The 26,543-nt window shown below is 46.9% G+C and overlaps 1 protein-coding gene and 1 long non-coding RNA gene across 32 annotated transcripts in view; one reads left to right on the plus strand and one right to left on the minus strand.

Annotated features, from left to right (window-relative positions):
- The window catches only part of LOC147826996 (tRNA (32-2'-O)-methyltransferase regulator THADA-like), a 191,415-nt gene extending 164,965 nt beyond the window's left edge, over positions 1-26,450 (plus strand). For all 5 annotated transcript variants that reach the window (XM_087216443.1, XM_087216445.1, XM_087216444.1 and 2 more), the window contains 2 exons: positions 24,594-24,763; positions 25,959-26,450. In XM_087216443.1, coding sequence (XP_087072569.1) covers positions 24,594-24,763; positions 25,959-26,324 — 536 coding nt within the window. In that variant the 3' untranslated portion in view covers positions 26,325-26,450. The remainder of the gene's footprint in view (positions 1-24,593; positions 24,764-25,958) is intronic.
- Positions 1-26,543, minus strand: part of LOC106008919 (uncharacterized) — a 52,994-nt gene that overhangs the window by 22,304 nt on the left and 4,147 nt on the right. For 13 of the 27 annotated variants that reach the window (XR_015453164.1, XR_015453154.1, XR_015453167.1 and 10 more), the window contains exons 2-4: positions 11,011-11,143; positions 5,814-5,941; positions 192-3,181 (exon numbers count right to left, since the gene is read on the minus strand). This is a non-coding gene — a long non-coding RNA (uncharacterized LOC106008919). Of the gene's footprint in view, positions 1-191; positions 3,182-3,696; positions 8,237-11,010; positions 11,144-26,543 lie in introns of all 27 variants that reach the window. The other 14 variants (XR_015453158.1, XR_015453157.1, XR_015453169.1 and 11 more) reach the window with 14 other exon arrangements.

Genomic DNA, 26,543 nt, shown 5'->3' on the forward strand with positions numbered 1-26,543 from the left:
ATCTTAATAGGCCACCATTCAACCAAATGGCAAGCACATTAGAAATCTAAAGTAAAAATATAACAACAAAATGCCACAAACTTCTAAATAAGTTTATGCAATGCCACAGCAAAAATTGAAGACTCCTTTGAAGCCCAAACAAATGAAAACACTTATCAAATTTAAGTAATGCTCCAGGTACAGTGGCATACCTTTGTAGTCCCAGCTACTCAGGAGGCTGAGGCAGAAGAGTTGCTTCAGCCAAGGAGTTCAAGGCCAGCCTGGGCAACTGATGAAGGTCTCATCTCAAAACAAAAAAGATGTAAGTGGATGAAGCTCTGTTCAGAGGAAATACTTGCAAAATATTAGATGATTAAATTGTTAAAAGACATAGACATGAACAATACACATTTTAAAAAATACTCATCCTCACTAATAATGCCAGCTAGAACAGCAGTGCCCTGTCGTTTCCCTGCATCTTACTGGCTCAGAAGAGGAGATTATTCTCAACTGATTGCTGTAGCTATGAAGTAGCAGGCAAGATCATACCTGGCTGGAACTGAAACTGTAAACTGGTACATTGTTAGAGGGAGTTTAATGGTATCTACAGAAAGTTTAAATGTATATACCAACTGAGCCAGTCCTTTCACTTCTGTTTAGCCTATGGAAAGGCACATGTATATGATTATTCCTTTCAACATTGTTTAGAACTGGAAATGAAGGACCAACCTAAATCAAAGGATTAGTCAAATAAATTTTCTCATCTCCACACACCATGCAGCAGTTAAAAATAAATGACTAAGTCTGTATGAACTGACATGCAAGGTATTCATGGTCTCTTGTTACCTGGAAAAAGTAGCAGAACAGAATATCTGGGGTGATTCCACTTGAAGCTATAATAATAATAATTATTATTGTACATAAACATGGACTTTTGTATGTCTAGAAGCTGTGTTATGCATTCCAGCCTTGGCCATCTCCAGGGGCCTGGCCAGGAGAGGAAGTGCGTGAACTGGCTGGAGAGGCAGTCGGTGGATAGTAAGGACTGGTGGCAAGTGGTCAGTCGGTCACATGCCGCCTGCTGTAGCCAGCTGTTGCAGTGTGTAACTTGCCAGCTCCCCCAGCCAGGATCCTTGAGTTGGGACTCTACAGATTTGGATATACTACTCTGTTTCAGCCCCAAGCCAGCCTCCTCGGGCCCCTTGGCAAAGGGCAGTGACCTTCACTGTGGGTCCTCCTCAGCAATGCTGGAGGAACCTGCAGCTTTAGTGGAGGGCAGCTTCATAATCTTCCCCTCTGGCTGGTGAAATGGGCATAGTCATGTCCCTTAGAAAGTTGTAGCAGTTAAAATTTAGTTTAAGATTCTTTTTTAACAGGACACCTGTAACCCAGCACTCTGGAAGACTGAGGCAGCAGGATTGCAAGTTCAATGCCAACCTGGGCAACTGAGCAAGACCCTGTCTCAATGTAAAAGATAAAAAAAAGAATGAGGGTATATATAGCTTAGTACAGAGACCCTGGGGTTCAATAACCAGTACTACAAAAAATTATTTTTTAAACACCCTAAAACTTAGGGACTGTATTTGCTTTGCTGTTGTGGGTTCCATAGTGCTCCCATAAGATCACTTGCTACCACAGACTTCCAGAATCTTCTGAGGGCTCCACATGGGCCATATTACCCCAGTCCCAGTATGACTTTCTAGTTTCTGTAATCCTTGGCAGGGAGAGAGAGCCAGAGCAGTCAGCCTGGAGAAGAGCAGAGATAAATGGCTGACAGGTGAAAATGTGAGGGTCAGCATTCCCCAGTTCCCGATTCCCATCCTGCTTTGTAAAATCTCTGTGCTGCTTCCCTCTTTTCCAGGAGTGACCTGAACTTGATTTCCACCTGACCCTCCGTGAACATAGTGGCCTGGTCATTAAGACTGTAGTCCCGAGTGGTGTGCTCTCTGGTGTAGGGTCACCAGATTTTAGCAAATAAAAGTACAAAGCATCCACTACAATTTGAATTGCAGACAAGCAACAATTTTTTTAGTATAAATATGCCCCGGGCAATATTTGGGAATACTTACACTAAAAAGTTATTTGTTGTTTATCCCAATATCCTGTGTGTAACCTAGCACCCCTTCCCCAGAGGAGTATGGTGGCTGTCCCATTCCAGAGGGGCTTCAGAAAGCTTAAGGAAGATGACCAGCAGGAGTTATGACTAATGGTCAGTCCACTATTAAACACTGTCCAGGCCACAGCCTCCCCTCTTCTGCTTCCCTGCTTCTGAGTGCAGCCCTCACCTTGCTCTAGCTTCTGTCTGTCAGCCTGTGGCTTTCTCCACCCTCCCCACTCCTCTTTCTTCCTCATTTTGCTCTCACTGGTCCATCACATATAATTAAAGTTTACATACTTTGGGTGTTGGTTGTAATTACTAAATAAGGTTTTGTATTCCTTGCTGTAATTTAAATAGCAGGGGAATTTAACTTTTTGTGTGCTGCTTTTTTTTGTTTTTTTTTTTTTGGGTAAGTGGCCTTAAGTTCATTTTTAGCCATGTGAATCACTGACCTTCACCTTAAGCAGGAAGAAAGGTCTCCCATATTTGGAATAAACTCATATGCATCTTTCTAGAACAGATGCCAACAGGGCGGGTGTGGAGTGGGATGGGTGGGGCAGTAAGGGGATCCTACTAAGTTGACCCAATCAGAGGGGGAGGCTCAGAAGCCGGGCCTTTTAGGATCAGGCCCATCTGACCATGGGGACAGTCTACTCCTCTTCTCATTGGGATTGATTACCTGACCTCTTCCCAGCCAGAAGCACCCCGATAGAGAAGAATATGGTTTGGGGCCAAGGACTGGGGCCCCAGGAGCCTTCTGCTGTCACACACTAAGGAAACTCCACTTGCTTCCTCCCCTAAAATGGCAGGTTGATTGAACAGTTCTCTGACCTCCTCCTCCTGATGTCTCTCTTCTCTCCTCTTTCTGCCTTTGTTTCTCGATCCTCACTGTCACCCAACAGAGGAATCTGTACCTGTGGCAGGGAGGTATTTTCCCATCTGGGAAGGAGACCTCTGAAGAGCAGTGCCATCCACATATCTCTTGGAGAAAGGATACTTGTCTGGGAATCAGGACTTACGGCTTAGTCTGAACTCCTTGGTTCCACTCTGGGTCTCAGTTTCATCATCTGTAAAGTGGGGGTGATCACATATCCCACAGAATACCTGTATCAAAATATGAAATAAAAACAAATGTCAAAAATGAACAAGGTTCCATCCCTAGCCCAAATGCTAAATGGTAAATGTGTAAGAGTAGAAATGCTGTTTGATGTAGAATCTTCTTCCGTCATCAGATACTGTTTTATTTTGGAGGAGTCTTTATTTTTCCTCTCATGAATCCATGAATATCTGAGTGTTCTTTTCTGTGTTTTCTTTCAGAGGAGAATGTAAAAGAGACTAAAGGAATACCTGTGATCCCCTAGATGTCCCCTATGTTTCAGTAGAAAGGAATTTGGCTCTTTGAAAAGTTTGGCTGAAGACTGGGGATGTAGCTCAGAGGTAGAGCACTTCCCTAGCATGCGCAAGGCCCTGGTTTCAGTTCCCAGTACCACAAACAAACAAAGAAATAACCAATCTGTTTATGCCAGAGGCATAACCTTTGAAGAAGGTAGCTACTTGTACTTGAGGGCTGCACTTGCCAGCTGACCATAGTCCAAAGGATTTTGGACCCACTGTCTCACCTTTGATGGGAATGAAGTAACACTTCACGCATCTGGAGTTCAACAGCTTGCTGAGGAAAGTGCTGCCAGCCATGCAGTACCAAGGCTTTTCCCTAGCTGGAAACCTGATAATGAGTAAGGCATGAGAATCTGAGTTGCCCCAAGTGTGTGGGAAACTGAGGATTAAGGGCCATAGCATTCTGACTCCGATACTTGGACGGAGCTTGTGGATTCCCTCGGTTACAGTCATTCGGGGCTCCAGAAGGCAGAGCTTTAGCCAGAGCCTTGTCTCTGCAGTACCTGGGCAGCCCAGGTCCCTTGTCACCTTTCAGTTCCTGTTCAGTCCCTTGACTTCACTGGCGCAGCAAGACAGTGAAAACAATGAAAATCAGCCACACCCATGGAAATTCATGTCAGGGGAAGAAGGCAGGAAGGGATCAAAGCCACTTGTAACCCATGAATTCCTCAGCAGCTCCAGACCCTTCATAATTACGGTTTGGAGATTTGCCAGAAAGCAAAACCACTTAGCATGCCACATTTAACAATGAGCACTTTTTTGTGTTCATAATAGTCCCTCTGCAAAGCAAATAGGCACCTTGAACAAAAGATAGGAGATTTATATGATATTTATATGTGTACATAAAGTAGCCTCCACCTACCTTAGACTTAAACATGTTTACAGGGAGGACCCATTGTATGAGTAACTTGGAGAAAGGCTACATACTCTGCTCCCCTCTCCCCACCTCCCTGGGCTTCAAAAAAAAACAGAAACAATTTTAACTCAAAATTGCCTAAACCTACTTACTTCCCAACTTTTCCTCACTCTGGCTAATTTTGACTCTGGTTAACTTTGGGGGGTTTTATTTTGTTTCATATATCTTCTGACATTCTAGAAAGCCAGCACTCAGAGGAAAGCTTGGAGGGAAGTGCTACCAGTGGGGCAAAAGTGGAGCCATGGGAAGCCAAGGAAACAAGTCCCATACCCCTGAGTGAGGACCATGAGCCAGAGGCCCATCTTGGCCTCAGATTGGAGCATTTGTTCACTTAGAGTCTTTTGGAGAAACCCTGGTCACGAGGACAGTAGAAAAGAATTAATGGCTGCTCAGAGGAGAGTTTCTTAGAGATGAACCTGAAAAAGATTTTTCAGGGGCAGCAACTGGAAAAGTGAAGAGCCTTCCAGAAACATGTGCAGAGTTCAGGAATGAGTTCCGATGATACAAGCCTCAGGTGCTCCAGTCGGGTAGGGTGAGATGAAGCCAGGAGTAAAGGGAGGACCATAGGGCTGGGGATTTAGCTCAGTGGTTTCGCCACCTGCTGTGCAAGTGCAAGGACCCGAGTTCGATCCCCGGTACCAAAATAAAAAGAGGGAGGACCTTTGGATAGAGCAGGATTCTTTTAGATGCACATGAGAGAAAGTCCATTCTAACAGGCTTCGGCACTGAGGGCCATCTTGGGATATAACTGAGAATTCTGGAGCCAGGGCTGGCTTCAGACAAGATAATTCAAGGGTCAGAGAGTATTCCAAGGATCTGGTTTCTTGCCATGTCTCCCCTCTGCTCCTAGGTTGGTTCTATTTTCAGATAAGTTCATGCTTCCCGTGCAATTCAAGATGGCCACAGCAGCTCCAGCCTTACTTCTTCATTTGTTTGAATACAGTTTTGTGTCTGTAAGATCCCATCGCCTTTTATGGGCTCCTATTGAGTTCCAGGCCCACCCCTTGGACTAATATCAGAGGCAAGGAATATATAATGCCCTATTCAGATTAGACCTGAAGTAAGTGCCCATGCCTGAAGCCGGGGGTAGAACTAGCCCCACCCAAACACATGGACTGAAAGGTGGAGAGGGGCTGTGTCTTGGCTACTTTCCTTGTTGCTGAGACAAAATACTCAACATCCACAGCTTAAAAGAAGAAAAATTTATTTTGACTCACAGTTTGTAGAGTTTTCAATAATAGTCCCCTAGCTCCAAGACAGGACCATATGGCAGAGAAAGGTTGTCAGGGAAGCAGAGGAAATGAACAGAGGAGCTGGAGAAGGAGAGAACTCTTCCAGGTCACACCTGGTCACACCCCCATCTTCTCCAACCAAACCCTACCTCCCATCAGCAAGCCAGCCACAGCTCCCCCATAATCCACTCACCTTCCATAAGGTCCCGCCTATGATCACATGAGGCTCTAGGGGGACATTTAGATATAAACCATAACAGGCTGCTTCTCCAGAGGAAAATTGGGGTCCAGCTATGCAAAGAAGGCTGAATGAAAGCTGGGCTGCAAAAACAACAAATGTTTACTAAAACCTGGACTGCCAGGCCAAAGAATCTGGATATCATTTGCATTGAGAACCCTTAAAGATTTTTGAACAAATAACATAATCAGAGTTATGCATTAATATTAATTCAGCCACAGAGTAACAGCTACCATGTGCTTGATACACGGTAGGGACTTAATAAATATTGAATGAGTGAAAACAGAAATAAATGGATGGTCTGGGGAGGGAGAGGAAGGTGGGAAGCATTTTGGGGAGGACGCTGGAACAGTTTGGAAAGGAAGCTGCAAAAGAAGTAACAAAGACTCATCAAAAAAACCCAGGAAGAGCCAGGCATTGTGGCACACAGCTATTAATCCCAGCTACATAGGAGGCTGAGGCAGGAGGATCACAAGTTTAAGGCTAGTCTGGGCAGCTTAGCAAGACCTTATCTCAAAATAAAGTTTTATTGGGATATGTTTGCAATATCTAATACGTACATATGTGTTGGGGAATTGATATGTATGACATATCATATCATGATCATTTTCAATCCTCTTTTTCTCCCTCCCCTCCCCTTTTCTCTTCCCCTGATCTTCATTTCCAAAATCAAAATGTTAAAACTTTTTAAAGGGCTGGAGATGTAGCTCAGTGGTAGAACATTTCCCTAGCATGTGCAAGGTCATGGGTTCAACCTCTGGTACCACCAAAAATTAAAAAATAAAAAGGGCCGGGGATTTAGCTCAGTGGTTCCACCGCCTGCTCCACAAGCGCAAGGACCCAAGTTCGATCCCCAGTACCAAAAACAATAAAGTAAATAAAAGCTCCACTACCATGAAACCCACATAAAAAGAAACCATCATGTGGGGAGGATTGGGTGACCATGGCAGATACTTTGAAAAGACTGGTCATGCAGGACAGGAAGTGAGGAAAGGTCACAAATGAGGGGTTCAGATGGTTCAGTAGAGGCAGTTACAAGCTAGTTTCAGGGAGCTGAGAATCAGGAGATGGGCAGCGAAAAGACCCAGTTGAGGGCTCCTCTGTTACATCACCAGACTTCTCCTTGTCCCCTCACACTCAGTGACGAACATGCCTCTTCACCCCCACACCCTCTGCACAGCATCTTACGCCTCCTCCGTGGCCTTTGTGCAGCCAGGATTCCTCTTTCTCCCCTGTGTCTCTAGCCTCTTTTTCTCTTCCCCCAGAGGCGCCCTCTCCTACAAATATTTACATTACTCTCCGGCCCCAAAGCCACATGTCCTAGACCCTGCTCAGCCTTCAAGCTAATGTTTCAAAAGAATCATCAGAGAAATGTTGAGGGTGGGGAGAACGGAAGTTTGAGCTTATGTTGGATGTCCTTTGTAGAAGACAAGATGATCTGTAAGAATGAGTGTTGAGGGAGTAGGATATAGGGCCAGGAAGAAGGTGGGAACAGTTTATATAGGGGTTTAGGGAGGATTTACCAAAAAATAAATAAAAGAATTGCTAGGGAGCAGTTAAGTCCAGCTAAGATGACATAGCATGAATTAATGGAGAGTCTAATCAGCCTCGATTGTGTGGAATTGGTGGCCCAAAGTAAAACAGTATATTGGGACAGGAGAGTAGTGATATGGCTGTCAAGCCTGGAGTTGGGTGCCCTGGATGTGTAATAAGAGGCAGAGTGAAAGATGTAGAGATTAGGGGGAGGGCAACTTGGTGGAAGAGGCAGAAGGTTAAGTGCCCATCTTAAGAATATAGAAGTGGGGGCCGGGGATTTAGCTCAGTGGTGCTGCCGCCTGCCTCGCAAGCTCAAGGTCCTGAGTTCAATCCCTGGTACCAAATATATATATATATATATATATATATATATATATATACACACACACACACACACACATAAACACACCCACACATATATATGTATATATATAGAAGGGCCATATGGTATAGGAGCTGTAGTGTATACAAGGTGTGATGAAAATATACAGTCAATGTTTAAATTTAAAACATTTATTACAGTAAAAGACACATTGCTAGGCCGGGGATTTAGCTCAGTGGCACCACGCCTGCCTCACAAGGGCAAGGTCCTGAGTTCAATTCCCGGTACTGCAACACACACACCCCCAAGACACATTGCTATTAATCCCCTGTAAAATATTGCCCTTGCTTCAAACATGCTTATCCCATCATTCTGGCCACTTTCTGAAGCAGTTCTGGAAGTCCTCTTTTGTGTCTTTGATAGTTCATGGCTGCTTTGATGTCCTGATTCAATTCAAAACATTAACCTTTCGTGGTCATTTTGACTTTGGAAAAGAACCAGAAGTCTCATGGTGCCAAATCTGGTGAATAGGGTGGATAAGGACACAGCAGAATGTTTTTATTTAATAGAAATTATCATAGATATTTAATTAACATGGGATGACCATAAAATACAGTGAATGTTTATGTTTTAAAAATTATTGCACTAAGGGCTGGGGATTTAGCTTGGTGGTTCCTCTGCCTGCCTCGCAAGCGCAAGGTCCCAAGTTCAATCCCCAGTACCAAAAAAAAATTATTGCATTAACAGACACACTGCTATTAATTCTCCTCAGAGTAATCAAAATACTTCTGCTTCAAATATATTTATCTCATTGTTTGTGGCAGTATGTCTTTTACTGTGTAAGTTTTTTAAATTTTAAACATTCATCGTATTTTTTGATCACCCATTGTAGGCAGCGTGGTTTAAATCCCAAGTCTACTTTGGTTCAAACCTACTGTGTGTGTGTGTGTGTGTGTGTGTGTGTGTGTGTATGGTACTGAGAGTTGAACTCAGAGCTTTGTATTGTACTACATCCCCAGGTTTTTTGTTTTTTTTTTTCCAGTACCGGGGATCAAACTCAGGACCTTGCGCTTGCAAGGCAGGCACCAGAACCACTGAGCTAAATCCCCAGCCCCCCAGCCTTTTTTTTGAGACAGGAGCTCTCTCAGTTGCCCAGGCTGGGCTTGAACTTGCAGTCAGGCCTCCAGCCTTACCCTCTCAAGAGTGCTGGGATTACAGGCATGCACCACCATATCTGACTATAAAATCTTTTATAAGTTACTATAATTAATACATGTGAAACACTTACGATAGCACCTCACAAATGAGTGCTCAATAAACATTACCAGTGATGCTGAGGATGTTCATTCCTAAGTGACAATAAAACTTAGAAACTTTGAGCTCTTGAGTCAAAGCAATGGTAAATAACAACAAGTTCTCAGATGTCATAACAGTTATTGTTGGGAGTAGGGTGAAATTGGAGATGAAGAGCATTGGAGTTAAGGAGGCCGATGAATGGTGAAACCAAACCCTGGCAGGAACATCCTTATGGATGCTGAAGTCATGTGACTCTGAGTCTCATGAAAGGCCAGCTCAGTAGCTCAGATTAACAAGTATGGGTCATAGAGCCGGGGATTTAGCTCAGTGGTTCCAGTTGCCTGCCTTGCAAGTGCAAGGTCCCAAGTTTGATCCCTCGTACCAAAAAATAAATACATAAACAAACAAACAAGTATGGGTTGGTAGGGCCAGGGATTTAGCTCAGTGGTTTCACCACCAGATGCGCAAGCCCAAGGACCCGAGTTCGATCCCCGGTACCAAAAAAAAAAAAAAAGTTCCAAACAAGTATGGGTCAGGCCAGGGATGTAGCTCAGTGGCATCATGCCTGCCTGGCAATCGCAAGGTCCTGAGTTCAATTCCCAGTACCGGGGGTGGGGGGGCAACTATGGGAGTGGTGAGGATGGACTTCAAAGGAAGGAGTATCTAGAAGTGGCAGCAGGAGCATGCTGTCTGTCCAAGCCAGAGACAGAGAAAGAAGGGACAGCCACAACTGAAAAGTTAGTGTGATGGCTTCTGCCAGGAGGAGGAGAAACATGGAAAAAGTAAAAAAAGAAAAAAAAAACAGTGAAAAACATAAAAGAATGTGCTCACAGGGCCGGGGATTTAGCTCAGTGGCACTGCGCCTGCCTCGCAAGCGTGAGGTCTTGAGTTGAATCCCCGGTACCAAAACACAAACAAACAAAACAGAATCTACTCACAACAGAACAAATTTTGATTGAGAAAAGGAGTTTTTCATAATAACTCTGTGAGTATGAGTGTGTGCATGCACATGTGTGTGCACGCACATGTGTGTGCACATGCTATGGATCAAACCCAGGGCTTCATGCATGCTAAGCCTATGCCCTACCACTGAGCTGCACACACAGCCGCCTCATAACTCACAATAGCTTTTAAGAAAAACCAGTGCTGAGCCTGGGGATGAGTCTGAATAAAGCTTGAGAGGGGGAAGAACTGGAAAGGATGTTTTAGAGCAGGCTCCTGAGAAAGCTGGTTGAGGGAGGCTGTTCCCTCACTTTGAATGTAAGGTGTGTGACAGGCTGGCTCAGCCCTGTGGCCAGGTGCTGGGCATGCCCCAGCTGGACACGAGGTCCCTAAAGACCCCACCCATTCCCTTTCTGGGGAACACAGGTCAGAACCACTCAGCCACTGACAGCAAGAGAGACTGGGAGAGATGAGATGGGATCAGGGGCTTCTCTTTTAGAGAATGGAGAGCAGACCAGCAAATGGCTTTAAAGGAGAGGAAACAGGACACCAGCCAGCTTTGCGACTGCCTTCTCTTCCAAGAGCACTGCTCAGTAATGTAATTGTATTCAGACATTTTTTTTGCATGATGTCAGGGAATAGGCGCCCTTAAAAGCTTTCGTGAAAAAGCACAACCATAAAACAGACTCAGGCAATGAAATGGAAACCATGCTGGCCGCCCACACCCTAACCCTCTTGTCCTGTGTGAGCCCAGGCCCTGGCAGACAGGAGAAGGGTAGCCCCTCCTTCCTCTTTTTCTTCCTTTTTGCAGTGGTAGGGATTGAACCCAGGGCCTCACACATGCTAAGTAAGTACCCTACCACAGAGCTCACCTTCAGCCATATTTTTCTTATCCATTCACCCAGTGATGGATGGACACTGGAGTTGTTTCCACCTTTGGCTGTTGTAAAGAGTGTTGTTATGAACATTCACATATAAGTCTTGCTTTGGGCACCAGTCCTTTTGGGTATGTACTTAGGAGTGGAGTTGTAGGTATTGTGGTAATTCTCTGCTTACCTTAAGAGGAATTTGAGGTCTTTCTTGATGGACATCGTTCCTAGGTTTGCTATGACAAGGAAGAGCAGACATGTATCACCCAAGACACTGAAAGTTTACACCTTGTCCTCATTCTGCTAGATCTGGAAAGAAGCTGAAAGAATAAGGTTGAAGAATTAAGAGTCTTTCTGGAAATGAGTAAGGTCACCAAAGATATGCTGGTAACCTGAGGAAAGACAGTCTAGATGGAGTAGGCAAGAGCTGGGGGACGAAAAAGATTCAGGGCCACTGGAAAAGATCGAACTAAGGCAGGGGAAGAACTTAGCAAGAGAGGCCTCAGTGGCCCAGGATGAAGGAAGATGTAACCCTAGACATCCGTGGCTGGTACAGCCAAATCCACTGATGCGGGAGTGACACCAGAGACCAAGAGGCCAGGGAACCGGGCAGAACTTAGACTTTCACGCTAAGGAGGTCGGACCTTGGGCTTGGTGGAGGCGGGGAGGCCTTTTAAACTGAGGCTGGTCAGGTCAGAGGTTTTCTGGCAAGGCGCCTTACCACAGGGTGGAGGACAGCTGGGAGCCCAGGAGGACAAGCCAGGAAGCCAGGAGGATGGACCAAGGCAGTGTCAGTGGGCATGGAGCAGGGATGTGGGAGGAGGGTACTGTTGCTGCAGACAGAGCCAAGGTGAGGGCAGAGGATAGGATGCCACTAAGAAGCGGTAGACCAGGAAGTGGTGGAGGCAAGGGCTTCAGAGAGCTCCAGAGAGCTCCAGAGAGCCCCAGAGCCCTGCACACACCACCAAGACACAGGCCACGCGCTGGGACAGGCAGGGCCCAAGCTTCCGCCTGGGTGAGGACAATGTGTGGGGCTTCCTTCTTCCCTTCCTCAGGCCACTGACATTTCAGGATGAAGTCAGCATGTTTGACCTGGAGGACATTGTCACTAAGTACAAACCTTTGATCTGAATTATCCAACATCAGTACTTTTCCTCAAGAAACTATTTTCCAGTCTATTTTCCATCAGGCCAGTTTAATTTTGATCAGTTTTCTGTAGAGGGTAATTAAATAATTTCTCATATTCTCCTTTATTTTCTTAGGTAGCAATTCTTTCATGAGTAATTTTTTTTCCACCTCTGGGGATTAAACCTAAGGCTGGGCAAGCACTCTACCCCTGAGCTACATCCCATCCCCAGCTCCATATGTAATTCATTAAGACAAATTTTTTGTTGTTTTGTGGGTTTTTTCTTTTCTTTCTCTTTTTTTCTTTTTTTATGTATTTTAGTCTGGCCTTAAACTCACTAGTATGTGATCCAGGCTGGCCCCAAACTCACAGCAGTGATCCTCCTGCTGAAGTGCAGGGATTACAGGTGTGCACCACCATACCCGGCTAAGTTTTTGTTTTTGTTGGTGAAAATTTTTAGTCAGTGAGTTTTACCATGCCCAGTTTTAGACTCTGTTGGTGTTATTTTTTTTGTTTATTTCCAAGTCACAAATTTCCTTAGGTGTTGTTATTTGAAGTTTTCAGTGTTACTAACAAAATGACCAGTTAGGATGGATTTTATCATGTGCTATTTTTCACTTGTAACATAACTGGCTTCTCCCCAGAGTCCCTCCCCAACCCACCCCAACCCTAGAGCAGGAGCATTTCAGCGCAGTGGACATGCTGGACATGGATCTGCTTGAAAGCTGTCCTGCAGCAGTTGGATCTTTTCTCTGTTTAATTGGCAGGAAACCCGGTGCCTCACTGCTTCCCTCCAGCCTCTCAATCATCACTTCCTCCATAGCGTTTTTTTGTTTGATTGATCCGGTCTGCTTTGGTCTGGTTCAGTTATTTGAGACAGGGTCTCACTATGTAGCTCAGGCTGGCCTTGAACTCACTATATAACCCAGGCTGGCCTCAGACTCACACCAGTCCTCCTGCCTCAGCCTCCCATGTGCTGGGATTACAGGTATGCACCACGACGCGTGGCTGTAACTTAAACTTTTTTTTTTTTTTTGGTACCAGGGATCAAACTTGTAACTTGTTCTTGAAAGAGAGGTTTTTGTATTTCGCACCCTTCCCTGCCCTCACCCTAGTCTTCTCTGAACTCAGCCTCCCACTTCCTGGGGAAGTGGTTTCCCAGACCTTTGGGAGGTGGACAGTAACTCCAGGGAGGCTCTGGGGACTGCTGATCACAGGGGACACATAGAAGGGCCTTCAGAGGCCTGGGAGTCAACTCAGTTTCAAGACAGTTTCTGGAGTTGGAAGTGTAACATGGGGAGGCCCAAGGTCCCATCCCCAAAAAAGGAAAAAAAGAAAATTACCAGAAAACTTGAAATTGGAGGCACTTAACATTTTGAGCACTACTAATAGACTTTAAAATCAGTTTTTGAGTTTAAAATAGATAACATAACGATGTTTCAGTCAATGACAGACCACAGATCATATGACCTAGTGACGTCATAGCCATCTTAGTTTGTGTAAGGCCACTGATCTTCGCACAGTGAAATAACCCAACCAAAATGATCCCTATCATTATGACACATGATTACCTTGACTTCCTCTTCTTTGACCATGTAGTGTGTTTATTCTACACTACACAGCCTGCGGGTAAGCTGGGGAGTACCTATAAGGAAACTGTCTAGATTCTGTATTACATTAGGACATGATAATATTGAAGTCCTCAGGAGAAGAAAAATTATCTTCCTGAACTTTTCTGACTTAAATTCCTAGTCCTCAGTTACACTTCAGGACCATCTACACCCTCTGACCTCCGTACCCCCATCCTCCAGGCCCAGCACCCCTGCTCTTGAGCTCTGTGCTGTGTGCTCAGGCCTGTACTGGGCTGTGGCAGAGCGGCTCATACTCAGGACAGCTTTGTTGGAGTGAATCAAGCATTTGGTTTCTTCCTCTCTCCCTCTCCAGCCTGGAATAAGTTCAGAGGATGGAGAGTAGGAGAGGGGGTCCAGCCAGGTGACCCTGGGGTCAGAGAAACTTCACAAAGAATTCAGAAAAGCCTGTCAGTCTCAAGCTGGTAGGCTGAGAACTTCTCTGTAATAAAAAGGAGTTCCAGTTTGAAATAAATGCAAGAAGACTTAAGTGACTTCAAGGAAAGGGCAGTAGTGATATTTCAAGGTCTGGTCAGAGGAAGACAGAATGCATGTGCAGAGCTGAGGGTCTCTGCCCAGGCTGAGGAGTCTCCTTCCCAAGTCACACGGTGTTAGGCTGGCCTCATTGGCTTAGGGCGAGAGTAAGATCGCGTCTACCAAGAGGAGTGCCTTGGGGTGAACACTGTGTGGAAATGAGAACACAAACTGCTTACATCCCAAGAGCTGCCAGAGTGGAACCCTTGGGAGGCTCAGCAGGGTAAGTTGCCCAAGGAGCAGGCTCTGGAGAGGCGGGCAGGGCTCCTGCAGGGGCTGACTTTGCACCTTGTCCAGGAAAGCCTGACACAGCTCAGGCCACGGGAATCTGCCAAACTTAGGAACTCCAAGTGTAGGTCCAGATGCTCTGGACTGGGCTCATTCCTCACCAGAGCCCCATGACAGCCGTGTCACCCTTCAGTGGCCCAGCCAGATAAAGCCCATGTGTGCGCTCAGGAGGCGGTCACAAGAAACAGCACAGGGTGCTGCACCCCAAATCTGGTCCGACAGAAACCCCCCGGAGGGTGCAGAGGCAGCTGGCCACCCTGCCCAGCTCCCAGGCATAAGCGCCTTGGAGAACCAGGACTTTTACACAGCCTTGTTGCTTGAGGCTGATGTTTCTTTGGATCTGCTCCTTATTCATTAGTGTGGCTGGAAATGAAAAAATAGAAGTTTGTATAAGCATTTAGCTGAGTGTACTATTAGCCAGCTGTAATTTAATTTATCAGTCCTTTTTCAGTGAAATACGGCCCTCCTGAATAACAAGGGCACACTTTGAACTCATCTGAAGTACATATTTATTTCCATTCATATTAGCTGTATCCAATTTTAAAATCGGGGAAAAAAAGATGTTTACCTAGTTATTTCAAGTGGGCCCACATTTTAAAAATTAGTTATTAAGCCTTAAAAGATTTTTTTAACAATAATCTTTAAACTTAAAGCAAAGCATTTGCTGGGGGAATTCTAGCTTCATGACAGCCCACCAAGAAAACTGTGGACATTGGGCAGCCATGTGGGTCATGATACCCCCCCATATCTGTTCGGATCAAGTTCTTTGGGAGCTAGGCCTATGGGAACTTTTGGGAACCCTAGGCCACTTGTTCCATTTGAAAATAGCTTCAAAATGAAGGGGAGGATAAAGCTTTTAATATTTGAAAGGTTTTTTTCCCCAAGTATTTTTAAAATTTCCAGTGATGATGTTTTGTCTCCTCCCTTCAGACTTGGAGACACATCCCCACCTCTGGACAGAGTGGTCTCTGAGGAAAGCTGGTCTGCTCCGTGCCTACTGCCTGCTCTCTGCCTGGAGGGCTGGTAGGGAAGGGTGAAGATGAAGTCACCTCTAGAAAAAGGGAGACACAGTGTGTGAGCTCCTTAGCATCTGCCCCTTGTGGACTCCCAGCCTCTTGGTCCGGACAGCACTGAGAGTTTTGTCCATCTACCTGCTAGACTGCTCCCTGGACGATACTTGAAGGAAGGGGCTGTTCATAGGTGTGCAAGATCATGGTAGGGCTCAGGCAGGGTTTCTCACCTGTGGCCCTGCTGACACTAGCACTGAGGGCCATCCTGTTCATCGCCGGACGTTGAGCAGCATCCTTAGCCTCTGCCTACATACGCCAATAGCACAACCTCCTCCTCTTTGTGGCAAAAAATGTCTCCAGTTATTGACAGAAGTTCCCTGGGGAGCAACATCATCTCTGCTGTAGGGCCACTACCCACCCCCTCAGTGTCCCTTGCTCAGGAGGTGACTCCAGTTGAAAGCCTGGTGCCAAAGAAAGCTAGGAATACTGGCACAGAGGTCAGCATCCTGAGGTGCTGAGCAGGGTGCAGAGGGCAGAGAACAGTCTGAGGCAAAGGGAAAACACAGTAGTCATCCATCCATCCACCCACCCAGAACTTAGCAAAGTGATCGAGAAGATAGACTCTGGAGGCGGACCAACCTCACTTTGTATCTGGCCCTGCCAGTTACAGTCACCTGTACGATCCTGCATGAGTTACTTCTCTAAACTTTAACAACCCTGAATGTGAAATGATTCTCTGAAATGTGATCTGATTCTCGCCATCTAGATGTTTTCCCATTAGAGAAACACTTGACACAAGTGAACTGCTCCATACCGTTCTGTAGTAAGCAGCTGGTATCTTCTGGGGACCCTTGCTACTGCCATGGACAATCCTGGGAAAGGACAGCCATGGGGTCTGGCCACAGAGTGACCTCCTTCACCATCCTCAAACCCCTGGAGCACTGTGCAGAGAAGGCCGAGAAAGATCAGCAAGGCCTGGAGAAATCCCAGCCATGGCCCTGAGCCAGATGCTGAGGGACAGATAGGCCTAAGTTAAGAGGAGGAAGAAAGGACTGGGATGTAGTTGATTGGCAGAGCACTTGCCTCATATACACAAGGACCTGGGTTCAATCCCAGTGCCCACCCCCAAAAAGGAGGAAAAAGCTATACCAGATGGGAAGGGGCTGAGTAAACCAGAGCCAGGAGAGCTGGAGGGAGATGGTGGAGGGCCTCAGGGTCAGGGTACAGAGCTGGTGCACGGCCTGTTGCCCTCCTTAGTACTCAGTGTCTAAAGGGCCAGGCAAAGGAGCACACCTGTGAATGGTGAGGTGGCCCTGGCCCCAGGGTGTCCCAGACTGGATGCACATCTGCCTTCAGTGGGAGACAGCCACTGCTCTGCCCCAGTCAGACCCAGAGGCACCGGACTGCATTTCTCTGGATTTTCAAAAGATGCTATAAATGTGGATTTTTATAAGAAATTTCCTCGCCTGTTGAGGTGGCCACTCATAATCAACTTGGGAGGCTGAGGCAGGAGGATCCAAAGTTCAAGAACAGCCTGGCCAACTTAGCAAGACTCTGTCTCAAAATTATAAAAAAAATATGGGCCAGGGATTTAGCTCAGTGGCACTGCGCCTGCCTCACGAGCACAAGGTCCTGAGTTTAATCCCCAGGACCAAAAAAAAACTTTAAAAAAATGTAAAAAGGGCTGGGGTTGTAGCTCAGTGGTGGAGTACCCCTGGGTTTGATCCCTAGTACCACGGTAAATAAATAAATAAATATTTACTAATTTTGGAAAAACCATGTGAGCTATACCAAAGTGTGAAGATCAAACAGTGCCTTTGACCCTCTCAAGAGGCTTCTGATGACTTCCTTAGGGCCTTAGCCCCTGAGCTATGTATGTTTGGTTGGATGCTTTTCCATGTATCCTTTATTTTTGTTTAAATTTTGATTAGCATAGCGTTGGGGTTTTTAAAAATTTTTTAGTATATATTTGCAGTGAATATATTCACTGTGGGGTTTTGATACTATACAATTAGTATCTGAGAGGAAGAGAAAGTAAAAATGTGTCCTTTATTTTTAGTAGTAGGTTTGAAAAACAAAAGGGAGGAACAGAAGGGTCCACATGGGCCAGGTGAAATCTGAGTTCCCCTGGAGACCTAATTCCATGGCTAGCTTTGGGGTGGGGAAAGGCTGGCTTTGGGCCAGGGCCACTGACGGGGAAGGGGGGGTTGTAGTAAGATCGTAGGCAGAAGTCCCAGGGCAGCAGACACCCCCAGCCCCCCAGCACATGCTGGGGCTAGGTCTGCCCTTGGGCGGTGTGACCAGCACGTTTGGTTCTTTGATGAAATTTTCTAAATATTCAGATAAAGAACAGAGACAAATACCGCAAACACCCACGTTCCACCACCCAACTGCTGGGTCCTGCTGGGTTCTTGGAAGCCAGGATACCCACCACCACCACTGTTCCTAGGACGCCGACCTTCTGAACCATTTGTCTCCAGTAGGGGTCATCAGGGTGCTGTTTGGTGGTAACAGTTAAACCAGTGGTGTCTGATCATAGGGCTGTGAAGTGTGCTCACTGTGGCCTGCTGGGAAAGCCACTCCAAGCCCTGGACTCCAGGGTAGAGGGCAAGGGCGGGTGGGGGCAAGAGGCTTCCAGCAGCCATGGAAGAGCTAAATGACAGAGCAGTGGATGGATGAGCCAAGCTTCACCCCATACTCATTTCTCATGACTTACTAAGACACCGGCTGCAGGGCAGGGGACATAGCTCCATGGTAGAGCATGTGCCTGGCATCAGCAAGGCCCTGGGTCAGACCCCAGCACCAAACAAATAAAATACAGGCACTTGCCTTGCTGGGAGGAAGTGAAGTCCATGGAGGAGATCAGAAATAATAAGATGGTCTGGAAACAGCCTAACAGGAACCTGAAAATGCTTCACTTAGGGAAAATACAAAGGCCCGCTACTACACAGATTCCATCAGACTGTACCTCTGCATGGGTAGGCCACCCTGCCATCTGCCCTCCCACCGCCCCCAGATCCTCCTCTTCACTGGGAGGTCCAGCCTCCTTGCTGCTCAAACTCTGGTCCTGGCTGTGCAGGGCTTCTCATCCCTTGGCCAGACAAGCTCCCTCTCCATGAAGCTCTTCTTCTCACCAGCCCCATTTTTTTTTTCCTTTTCTGTGATTTCATTCTTTTCTTTTTTTGGTACCAGGGATTGAACTCGGGACCTTGTGCTTGCGTGGCAGGTGGCAGAACCACTGAGCTAAATCCCTAGCCCTTGTGCTTTCATTCTTACTACTAATGGTACCATTGGTCTCTGTCATCCACCATCTTGGACTGTTTCCTGACACTTCCTAGGTGTTGGCTTGACCCTGACTCAACTATTGCTCTGTGAGATGGGACTGGGATTTTCCTCATGTTTCTCATAGCCCCCTCCCCCAGCAGGTGCTGGGTGAATACTTGTGAGTGGGAAAAGCTTGGAGGGATGGAATGGGTGTTGAGTGGGTGGAGAGTTGGCTACCTGGCAGGGCCACCCAATGCCCTGCATAGCCCCCTAAAGCCAAGGGATGTTCCACCAGTGCCTGAAACAAGGTTCTCTGGAGCTAGAAGCAGGGAGTGACTTGACCGCTCGGGAAAGACTGGGAAGGAGACTCAACCAATGCTCTTCACCTGGAAGGCATCTCCCCCGTGATTCTTTAGAATCAGAGTGTGGGCTATTAATCCACCATCCAGAATAGTTTTCAGACATGGAAAAAAGTGGGAATATGTGGACATACATTTTATTTACCCACTCAGCAGCTGATGGACAATATGGAAACAATCCACATTGGCACTTTTATTTTAATCAGTGCAGTTCAAATTGACCTCAAAGTATATGGCTTGGCTGTCTGCCTGCCTAGAAGTTAATGATCACTTCCTTTGCTGGGGTGGGGCGTGCTGGGACCCGAGCCCAGTGGGCCCCTTCATGGAGGTGGGAAAGAAGCAATACAGGAGTATCGGCTAGGAACCGTTTCTGATAGCCAGGCACCTGCCCTGGCAGGAGAGCCCAGGTGTGGCTGGGCAGTAGTAAGAGGAAGTCCCATTGTGCAGCCCTGAAGCCTCTGGTTCACTTCTGTCCTCTGCAGTCCAAGTGGGTTATCCGTTTACAAGATGGAAGGCATTGGATTAAGCAGTTCTTACTGATTATTTGTTGTGTTCCAGTGTGATTCCAAATGACTTGAATATTCATTCAACACCCTGGGGATGAGTGTACCAGCAGCCCCACCACTCAAAGCACTCTGGGAGGTCGAAGCGTTATTCTTCTTGCCATTAACTGTGTCACGGGTGGGAGGAGAAGTCTCTGCTATAATTTATTCCCCACACTGATAATTTATTCCCTCAACTCTTAAGATCTGAATACCTGATGTCCTTCTCTCTTGTCTGGGTGATAGTCTTACCTTCCTACCTGGACTGCCAGCCTCCTTATCTCTTTTTATGGCTAAATACTTTTCCACCATATAGACATACCACACTGTTTTATCCATTCATCAGTTAATGGACATTTTGGTTGTTTCCACATTTGGGCTATTAAGAGCAAAGCTCTTTGAATGTTCATATCCAAGTTTTTGTGTGGATATATATTCTTATCTCTCTTGGGTATAGCTGGAATTGTTGGGTCATCTGGCTTAATATTTTGAGACTGTTTTCCAAAGCAGCTGCATCATTGACATTCCTGCCAGAAAACTGTGAGGGCTCCACTTTCTCCACACCTTGGTCAAGCTTCACTTTTTTTTTTATGACAGTCACCCTAGTGGGTCTGAAGTGACATGTCTTTGGTTTAAATTCCCATTTTCTGATGGCTAATGATGCTAAGTATCTTTTGTTTGTTGGTCATTTATATATCTTTTCTAGAGAAGTGTCTAGTCATATCCTATGTACATTTTTATTGGGCTTGTTTGTTATTAAGAGTCCTTTGTATATTCTAGAGAGGTTTCTTATCAAATAGAAGATTTGCAAATATTCTCTCCTCTTCTGTGAGTTATCCTGGTACTCTGATGCTATTCTCTGGAGAACAAAGCTGGGCGTGGTGGCACACACTTGTAATCCCAGCACTTGGGAGGCTGAGGCAGGAGGACTCCTGTGAGGTTGAGGTCAACCCGGGCTACACAGTGAGTTCAAGGCCAACCTGAACTACCTGGCGAGACCCTGTCTGAAAAAAAAAAGACTTATTCTCTGAAGCACAAACATTTCCAGTTGTGATGAAGTCCAAATTTTTCTTTTGTTGCTTGTGCTCTTAGCTTCACATCTAAGAAACTGTTGCCCAATCCAGGTTCATCCAGGTTTGGTCCTGTTTTTCTCTATAAGTGTAACAGTTTTAAACCTTACTTTTAGGTGTTTGATACATTTTGAGTTAATTCTTGTGTATGGTGTTAGGTAGGAATCCAGCTTCATTATTTGTACATCTATCCAGTTGTCCCAATAACACTGGTTCAAAAGATACCCTCCCATTATTTTGTCAAAACTCAGCTGAGGGCTAGGAATGTAGCTTAGAGCCCTTGCTAAGTGGGAGGCTCTAGGTTCAGTTCCCAGCACTGATCTGTAGGCCCGTCCTCCCTCTCCTGGCTGGTCTGCATCAGTCCTCAGGCTGCAACACTGTCGGGCTGGGGTGTAGCTTTTCAGTAGTGTGTGCACAGAATGCAGGAGCACTATAAAATACACACACAAAAGGGCTGGGAATTTAGCTCTGGTTCCACCGCCTGCCTCCCAAGTGAAAGGTCCTGAGTGTGATCCCTGATACCAACACACACACACACACACACACACACACACACACACAGCTTTGCGGTAAGTTTTGAAATCAGGAAATGAGTCTCCAAATTTGTTTTGTGTTGTTTTCTTTAAGATTGTGGTGGCTATTCTGGATACACAGGATATTCTTAAACATGCCTGTTGTTTGGCCAATTGCTCTTGTGTTTCCTGGGTAGCCTGGCTAGTCCACATGCATCAGTGAAAAATCCCTCTCCCTGCTGCCCAGCCTCCCTGCACAGGCCCTGGTGGCAGGGATCAGAGATCAAGGTGTCCTGGCTGAGCTGCCTCTGCTCAGGGCGAGGGAGTGAACGGGGAATATGTGGGCTGCAGTGGCCCTGTGAGCAGAGATCTGAACCCCACCAATCTCCCAGCCACCTTCCCTGTTCCCTCGAATCTTGTGGCGCTGATGCTTCCACTTCTCTCCAGATGGACCTCAGCTGCATCATCCCAGCACACTCCAGCCCCTTCTGACTCAGAAGTGGAGGCAACATAGTGCAAGGAGAGGCTGTCCTGTCGAGTGGGGTCAGTGTGGCAGCCTGGCTTTCCTGGTGGCATCCCAGCCACCCCTGTGTTCTCTGTGGACTCGGCTGGAGAGCTGCTTAAGCTACATCACTGATTTTGCTGGTGGGTGAAGCATTTTCCTTCCCAAGGAGCTTCAGTCCTGCCTTACAAGGACTAAAAAAGGGGCCAGGAATGTAGTTCAATGGTAGAGCTCTTTCCTAAGAAGCACAATGTCTTGGGTTTGATCCTCAGTACCAACACACACACACACACGCACGCACGCACACAAAGAACAGAGAGGAGTGGGAAGGAGTGATTTAGAGGTCTGGAAGGTTCTTAAAAACAGCTTGCTTGCTGCTGATTCCTCAATACTAAGGGTTTACAGCTGTGGCCTTTTTCAGCACATAGTCCCCAGCTGGGGGGTGTTCTGGTTTTTGTTTCTTAATTCTAAAGTGATAATGCCGGTCAGGCCCACCTTGTCCCTGTAGGTTCAGGGCATTGCCTCCCTGTGGCGTCTATGCACTGAGCAGGACTCACCACCGCCACCACTAACTGTAGACTCACACCTGCTCCCACCCTCTCCAGGGGCACAGGATACACCTTTCCTGCAGGGTGGTGGGAGCAACTGTGGACTCAATAGGAGCGAAGCATCATTTTACCAGAAATACCAATGGCTGTTTATTGAATGCCTTCTTTGTGCTAGTCTCTACATTAGTGTTCAGATTAAATCAGGTGGGATAAAGGGAAAAGTTTCATAATATCTACAGCTATAAACAGGTATGGTGGGCCGGGGATTTAGCTCAGTGGTTTCGCTGCCTGCTGCGCAAGTGTAAGGAGCTGAGTTCGATCCCCGGTACCAAAAAAATAAAATAAATAAATAAAAACAGGTATGCTTCGACCATCTGCTCTGTATTGAGTCATTTTTCTTTTTTCATTTTTGAGACAGAGTCAACTCTGAGTTGCCCAGGCTAGAAGTGGAAGCAGGCTTCCTGCCTCAGCCTCCCAGAGTGAGGGGATCCCAGGCATGTGCCACCATGCTTGACTCTATTTTCAATTCTTTGGTAGTTTGAAAGAGGCCACTATACTCTCTCCCCATATAGATTCTCAACCAGTTAAGAACTACATAGGCGGGGGCTGGGGATTTAGCTCAGTGGTTCTGGCACCTGCCTTGAAAGCACGAGTTCCCGAGTTCGTTCCCCAGTACCAAAAAAAAAGAACTACATGGGTGAGCCAGGTAGTGTTAAAAACAGAGGCTATATTGCAGGGAAAGGCCTGACCGACATGTGGCTCAGATATACAGCCAAATGTCCCTTCACCCCTTCCTCCTTTTCTTATTCTTCTGCTCTCCAGTTTAAATCTCATTTCCATGCTGCAGCACCAAGAATAGGGACACTACAGGGCTCTGAAGATGGTGAGATCTGTTCTTTTGGCTGCTCTGTGGCCTCTAAGAAATCCGAACCCTGCAGGCAAGTCACCAGTCCTGCTGCTGTCTCATGATAAAAACCCACATCTCTGGAACACTGATGCAGATTCTCCAAGTCTGTGCTTCGCATGCACCATGAAACTTGCTTCGGATTCTGATCTCTTTATAGCCACATGGAGTCCTGTGACAGTCCACAGCGGGTTAGCCTATCTGAGCCCAAGGTAGGGGTGGGGATACCCAATCCACAGATGTTGGGGGTCAGGGCTGCAGTTCAGGGGTAGAAGTCTTGCCTAGCAAGGGCTCAATTCCCAGCACTGCAAAAAACAAAAACAAAAATCATAGATGCTGGAAGGACTGGTGATGACTTGCTCAGGGCTGACACCTGCTAGGCCTCAGCAGGGGCCACCCAAGGAAGCCTAGCTCAGCACCCTGGAGAACTGAGCCCTCCCTTCCAGATTCTCAGCTGCCTTTTTGTGTGTGTGCTGAGCAAGTCCAGTCGGGGCCGGGTGGTCAGGGACTGGTCTGCACACTGAGGCTGGCGATGTGGATTTGGGGGAGCTGAGGCTCAACAGAAGGACATCATGGAAAGGCAAGCATTGGTGTGGGAGGAGTCGTCAGAGTGGGGATTTCAGTCCTGAGCTCCACGTCTCCTACAGATTGGGATGGGAGGGACAAAGCTGCTGACAGAAGTGTCAACACCCTGAACCCCCCTACAACTCCATATCTAGGACTGTCTAAGGCCAAACAGTGAAGCAAACAGTGGTTTCCCCAAGGCACCCCACTTCCTCCTTCTACACCCCATTCTCCTCCTCCACCCTGCCCTCAGGCAGCCAGGATCTCAAGGGTCTTTAAAAACCAATTCACTCAAGACAGAGGACAGCAAAGTATGAGCAAAATCCAACCCACCCCTGTTTTTGGACAGCCATGAGCTACATGGCGTTTGCATTTTTCAGTGGTTGAAAAAGATCAGAAGAATGTTATTTTGTGATACATAAAGTTCAGGTTTCAGTATCCATAAATAAAGATTTATTGGAACATAGCCACAACCATCTTGTTTACATATTGTCTGTGGCTGCTATCAGCAGAGTTTACTAGTTTTGACAGAGACTTAGGGCCCACATGGTTTGAATTAAGTACTCCGTGGCCCGTTGAGGAAAGGGATGCTGCCCTGCTCCAAGATGACAGATGGGACACATGTGTACCCTCCACAGACCCTGTGGAGGGCTGTGAAGGAGATGCTGCATGGGGGCGCCGAGTAGGGGGTGAGTGTCCTTCTGGTTACACTAAAGAAAACAGGTAGGGCTGCTCTGCTCACACTGGGAAGCCAGTGGTGGGATTCAGGTCTATGACTCATTCTAGCAGTGTAGACAGCAGGACACAGAAGGGGATTCATAGCCTTCAGTGAGCCATCCCACCTGCTCTCCTGCCCAGCTGGTGGCAGGGATTTCCCCCTGAAAAGTGTATTCATTGCTTGCCCCTCTACTGTCTGCAGAATTCGCCTTCTGCCAAGTGGATGCCTCCATTGCTCTGGCACTAGCCTTGGCTGTCCTGTGTGACCTGCTCCAGCAGTGGGACCAGCTGGACCCTGGATTGCCCATCCTGCTGGGATGGCTGTTGGGAGACAGCGATGACCTTGTGGGCTATGTGGAGAGTGCGAATCAGGTAATCCAGGGAGTTAGAGTACAGGGAGGCCAAGCGGTTCTGGAAGGCTGGCTGCAGAGCAGGGAATCATCTGGAGAACTGCCTAATGGGTTCTGCCATGGGCACTGGGGAAGCCCTCATGCTCACATTTGGGGGTTCCAGTGGCAAGCCTTCAGGTCAGTTGGGGAAGGAGCTTTGAAAGAGGCTCCTTGGATATCAAGAGTGTAATCCCAGCACTTGGGAGACTGAGGCAGAAGGCCTGACACAAGTTGGAGGCCAGCCTGGGCTACATAGTGAGTTCAAGGCCAGCCTGAACTACATAGCAAGACCTGTCTCAAAAACGCAAAGACAAAAACAAGAAAGAGTGTAATTACGGGGGCCAGGGATTTAGCTCAGTGGTTCTAGTGTCTGCCTCGAAAGCACAAGGTCCTGAGTTCAATCCCTGGTACCAAAAAAAAAAAAAGAGTGTAATTATGAAGAATGCCTATTAGTTGGCCTTGGACTTACTGTGCGGCTCCCCACAGATCTGAGGGTGAAGTATTTCCAGAGATGAGAGTCCTTCCAGGGAACTTGCTGCTTGAGGAAAATTATTCACCTCCAGGGGGAGCAGACATAGATAGGGAAACTGAGGACCAAGACATGCAACAAAAGCATCCTGAGAACAGAAATCCATAGCCAACAGTATCTGACTCAGCTGGCTCTCTTGGCATTCCCAGCAAGCCAAGAGTTCAAAACAGCCTATTTACAGGAAATATAGAGACATGATAAAAGAGTTGATGATAAAATGACCTTGAAAATCCACAGGGCTGTACAAATTGGGTCCTATGCTCAAAGGCCATTTTCTGGTGTTTGGTGATTCTTTGCTCTTTGGTCCACTGCTGAGATTTCCCTTCCTCCCTCCCCTCTGATTTCTGGATTCACCTTAAGGTCTAGAGCCCACTCCCTTCTCAAGGTCCCCCCTTTTCAACATGAGGCCCTCAAAATATCTTGGCTATGAGCTACAAGTACATCTTTATCAAAGGTCATGTTAAGTCTGAGGGGAAAAAATTCCTCTCTGATGGAGAAGTGCAAGGAGTGAAATAGAAGGTGACCTTCAAGGCTGCCTGGTGCTGACAGGCGGAAGTGGGCCTTGTGTCAAGTGGGGGAGGGAACAGGCCTCGGCCTGGGGCTTGTCAACATGCCAAAGGCTGATTTTAGGCCTTTTCATTTGACGCAGGGAGAACGAGACTACCTGTTTGAAAAATCAGAAGTCAACTTTTGGGCAGAGACCCTGACCTTCCTGAAACACCTCTACAGGCAACTCATGCATCTCCTCTGCAAGTCGGGCTGGCATCCCCCTAGCTCTGAGAGTCTGGGTCACCTACAGAGGACCCTGTCAGAGCAGCAACACCTCCTCTCTCAGCTCTTCAGAGAGCTTCCACCCACTGCTGCATTTCTGAAGACAGTGGAGTTCACAAGACTTCGCATTCAAGAGGAAAGGACTTCAGCTAGCTTGAGGCTGCTGGCCTTTCTTGAGGGAAAAGAAGAAGCCCCCCTATTCTCAGCACCTTGGACTCTCTTACCAAAGAAGCAAGTCACTTAACTCCCAAGAATCGAAACAGCACGTTAAAGACAGGCTGGTGGGAGGTGGGGGAGGGGCTGGAGAAGTGGGCTCTTCCTCCACTAAATCTGCAAGGAGTGTGTCAAACATAAATTCAGATTTTTTTCCCTTGTGCCTCCCCCTCTACTGTGAGTCTAGGCTCCTGTTACTTCCTACGGAGGGATTTTTCTTCAGTTCATTTATTCAAGGCAGCAGGGTTTA

This window comes from Heterocephalus glaber, unplaced genomic scaffold (assembly GCF_053883595.1).
Source record: "Heterocephalus glaber isolate CG9 unplaced genomic scaffold, H.glaber_assembly_v1.0 deba00001457, whole genome shotgun sequence".
Lineage (NCBI taxonomy): Eukaryota > Metazoa > Chordata > Mammalia > Rodentia > Bathyergidae > Heterocephalus > Heterocephalus glaber.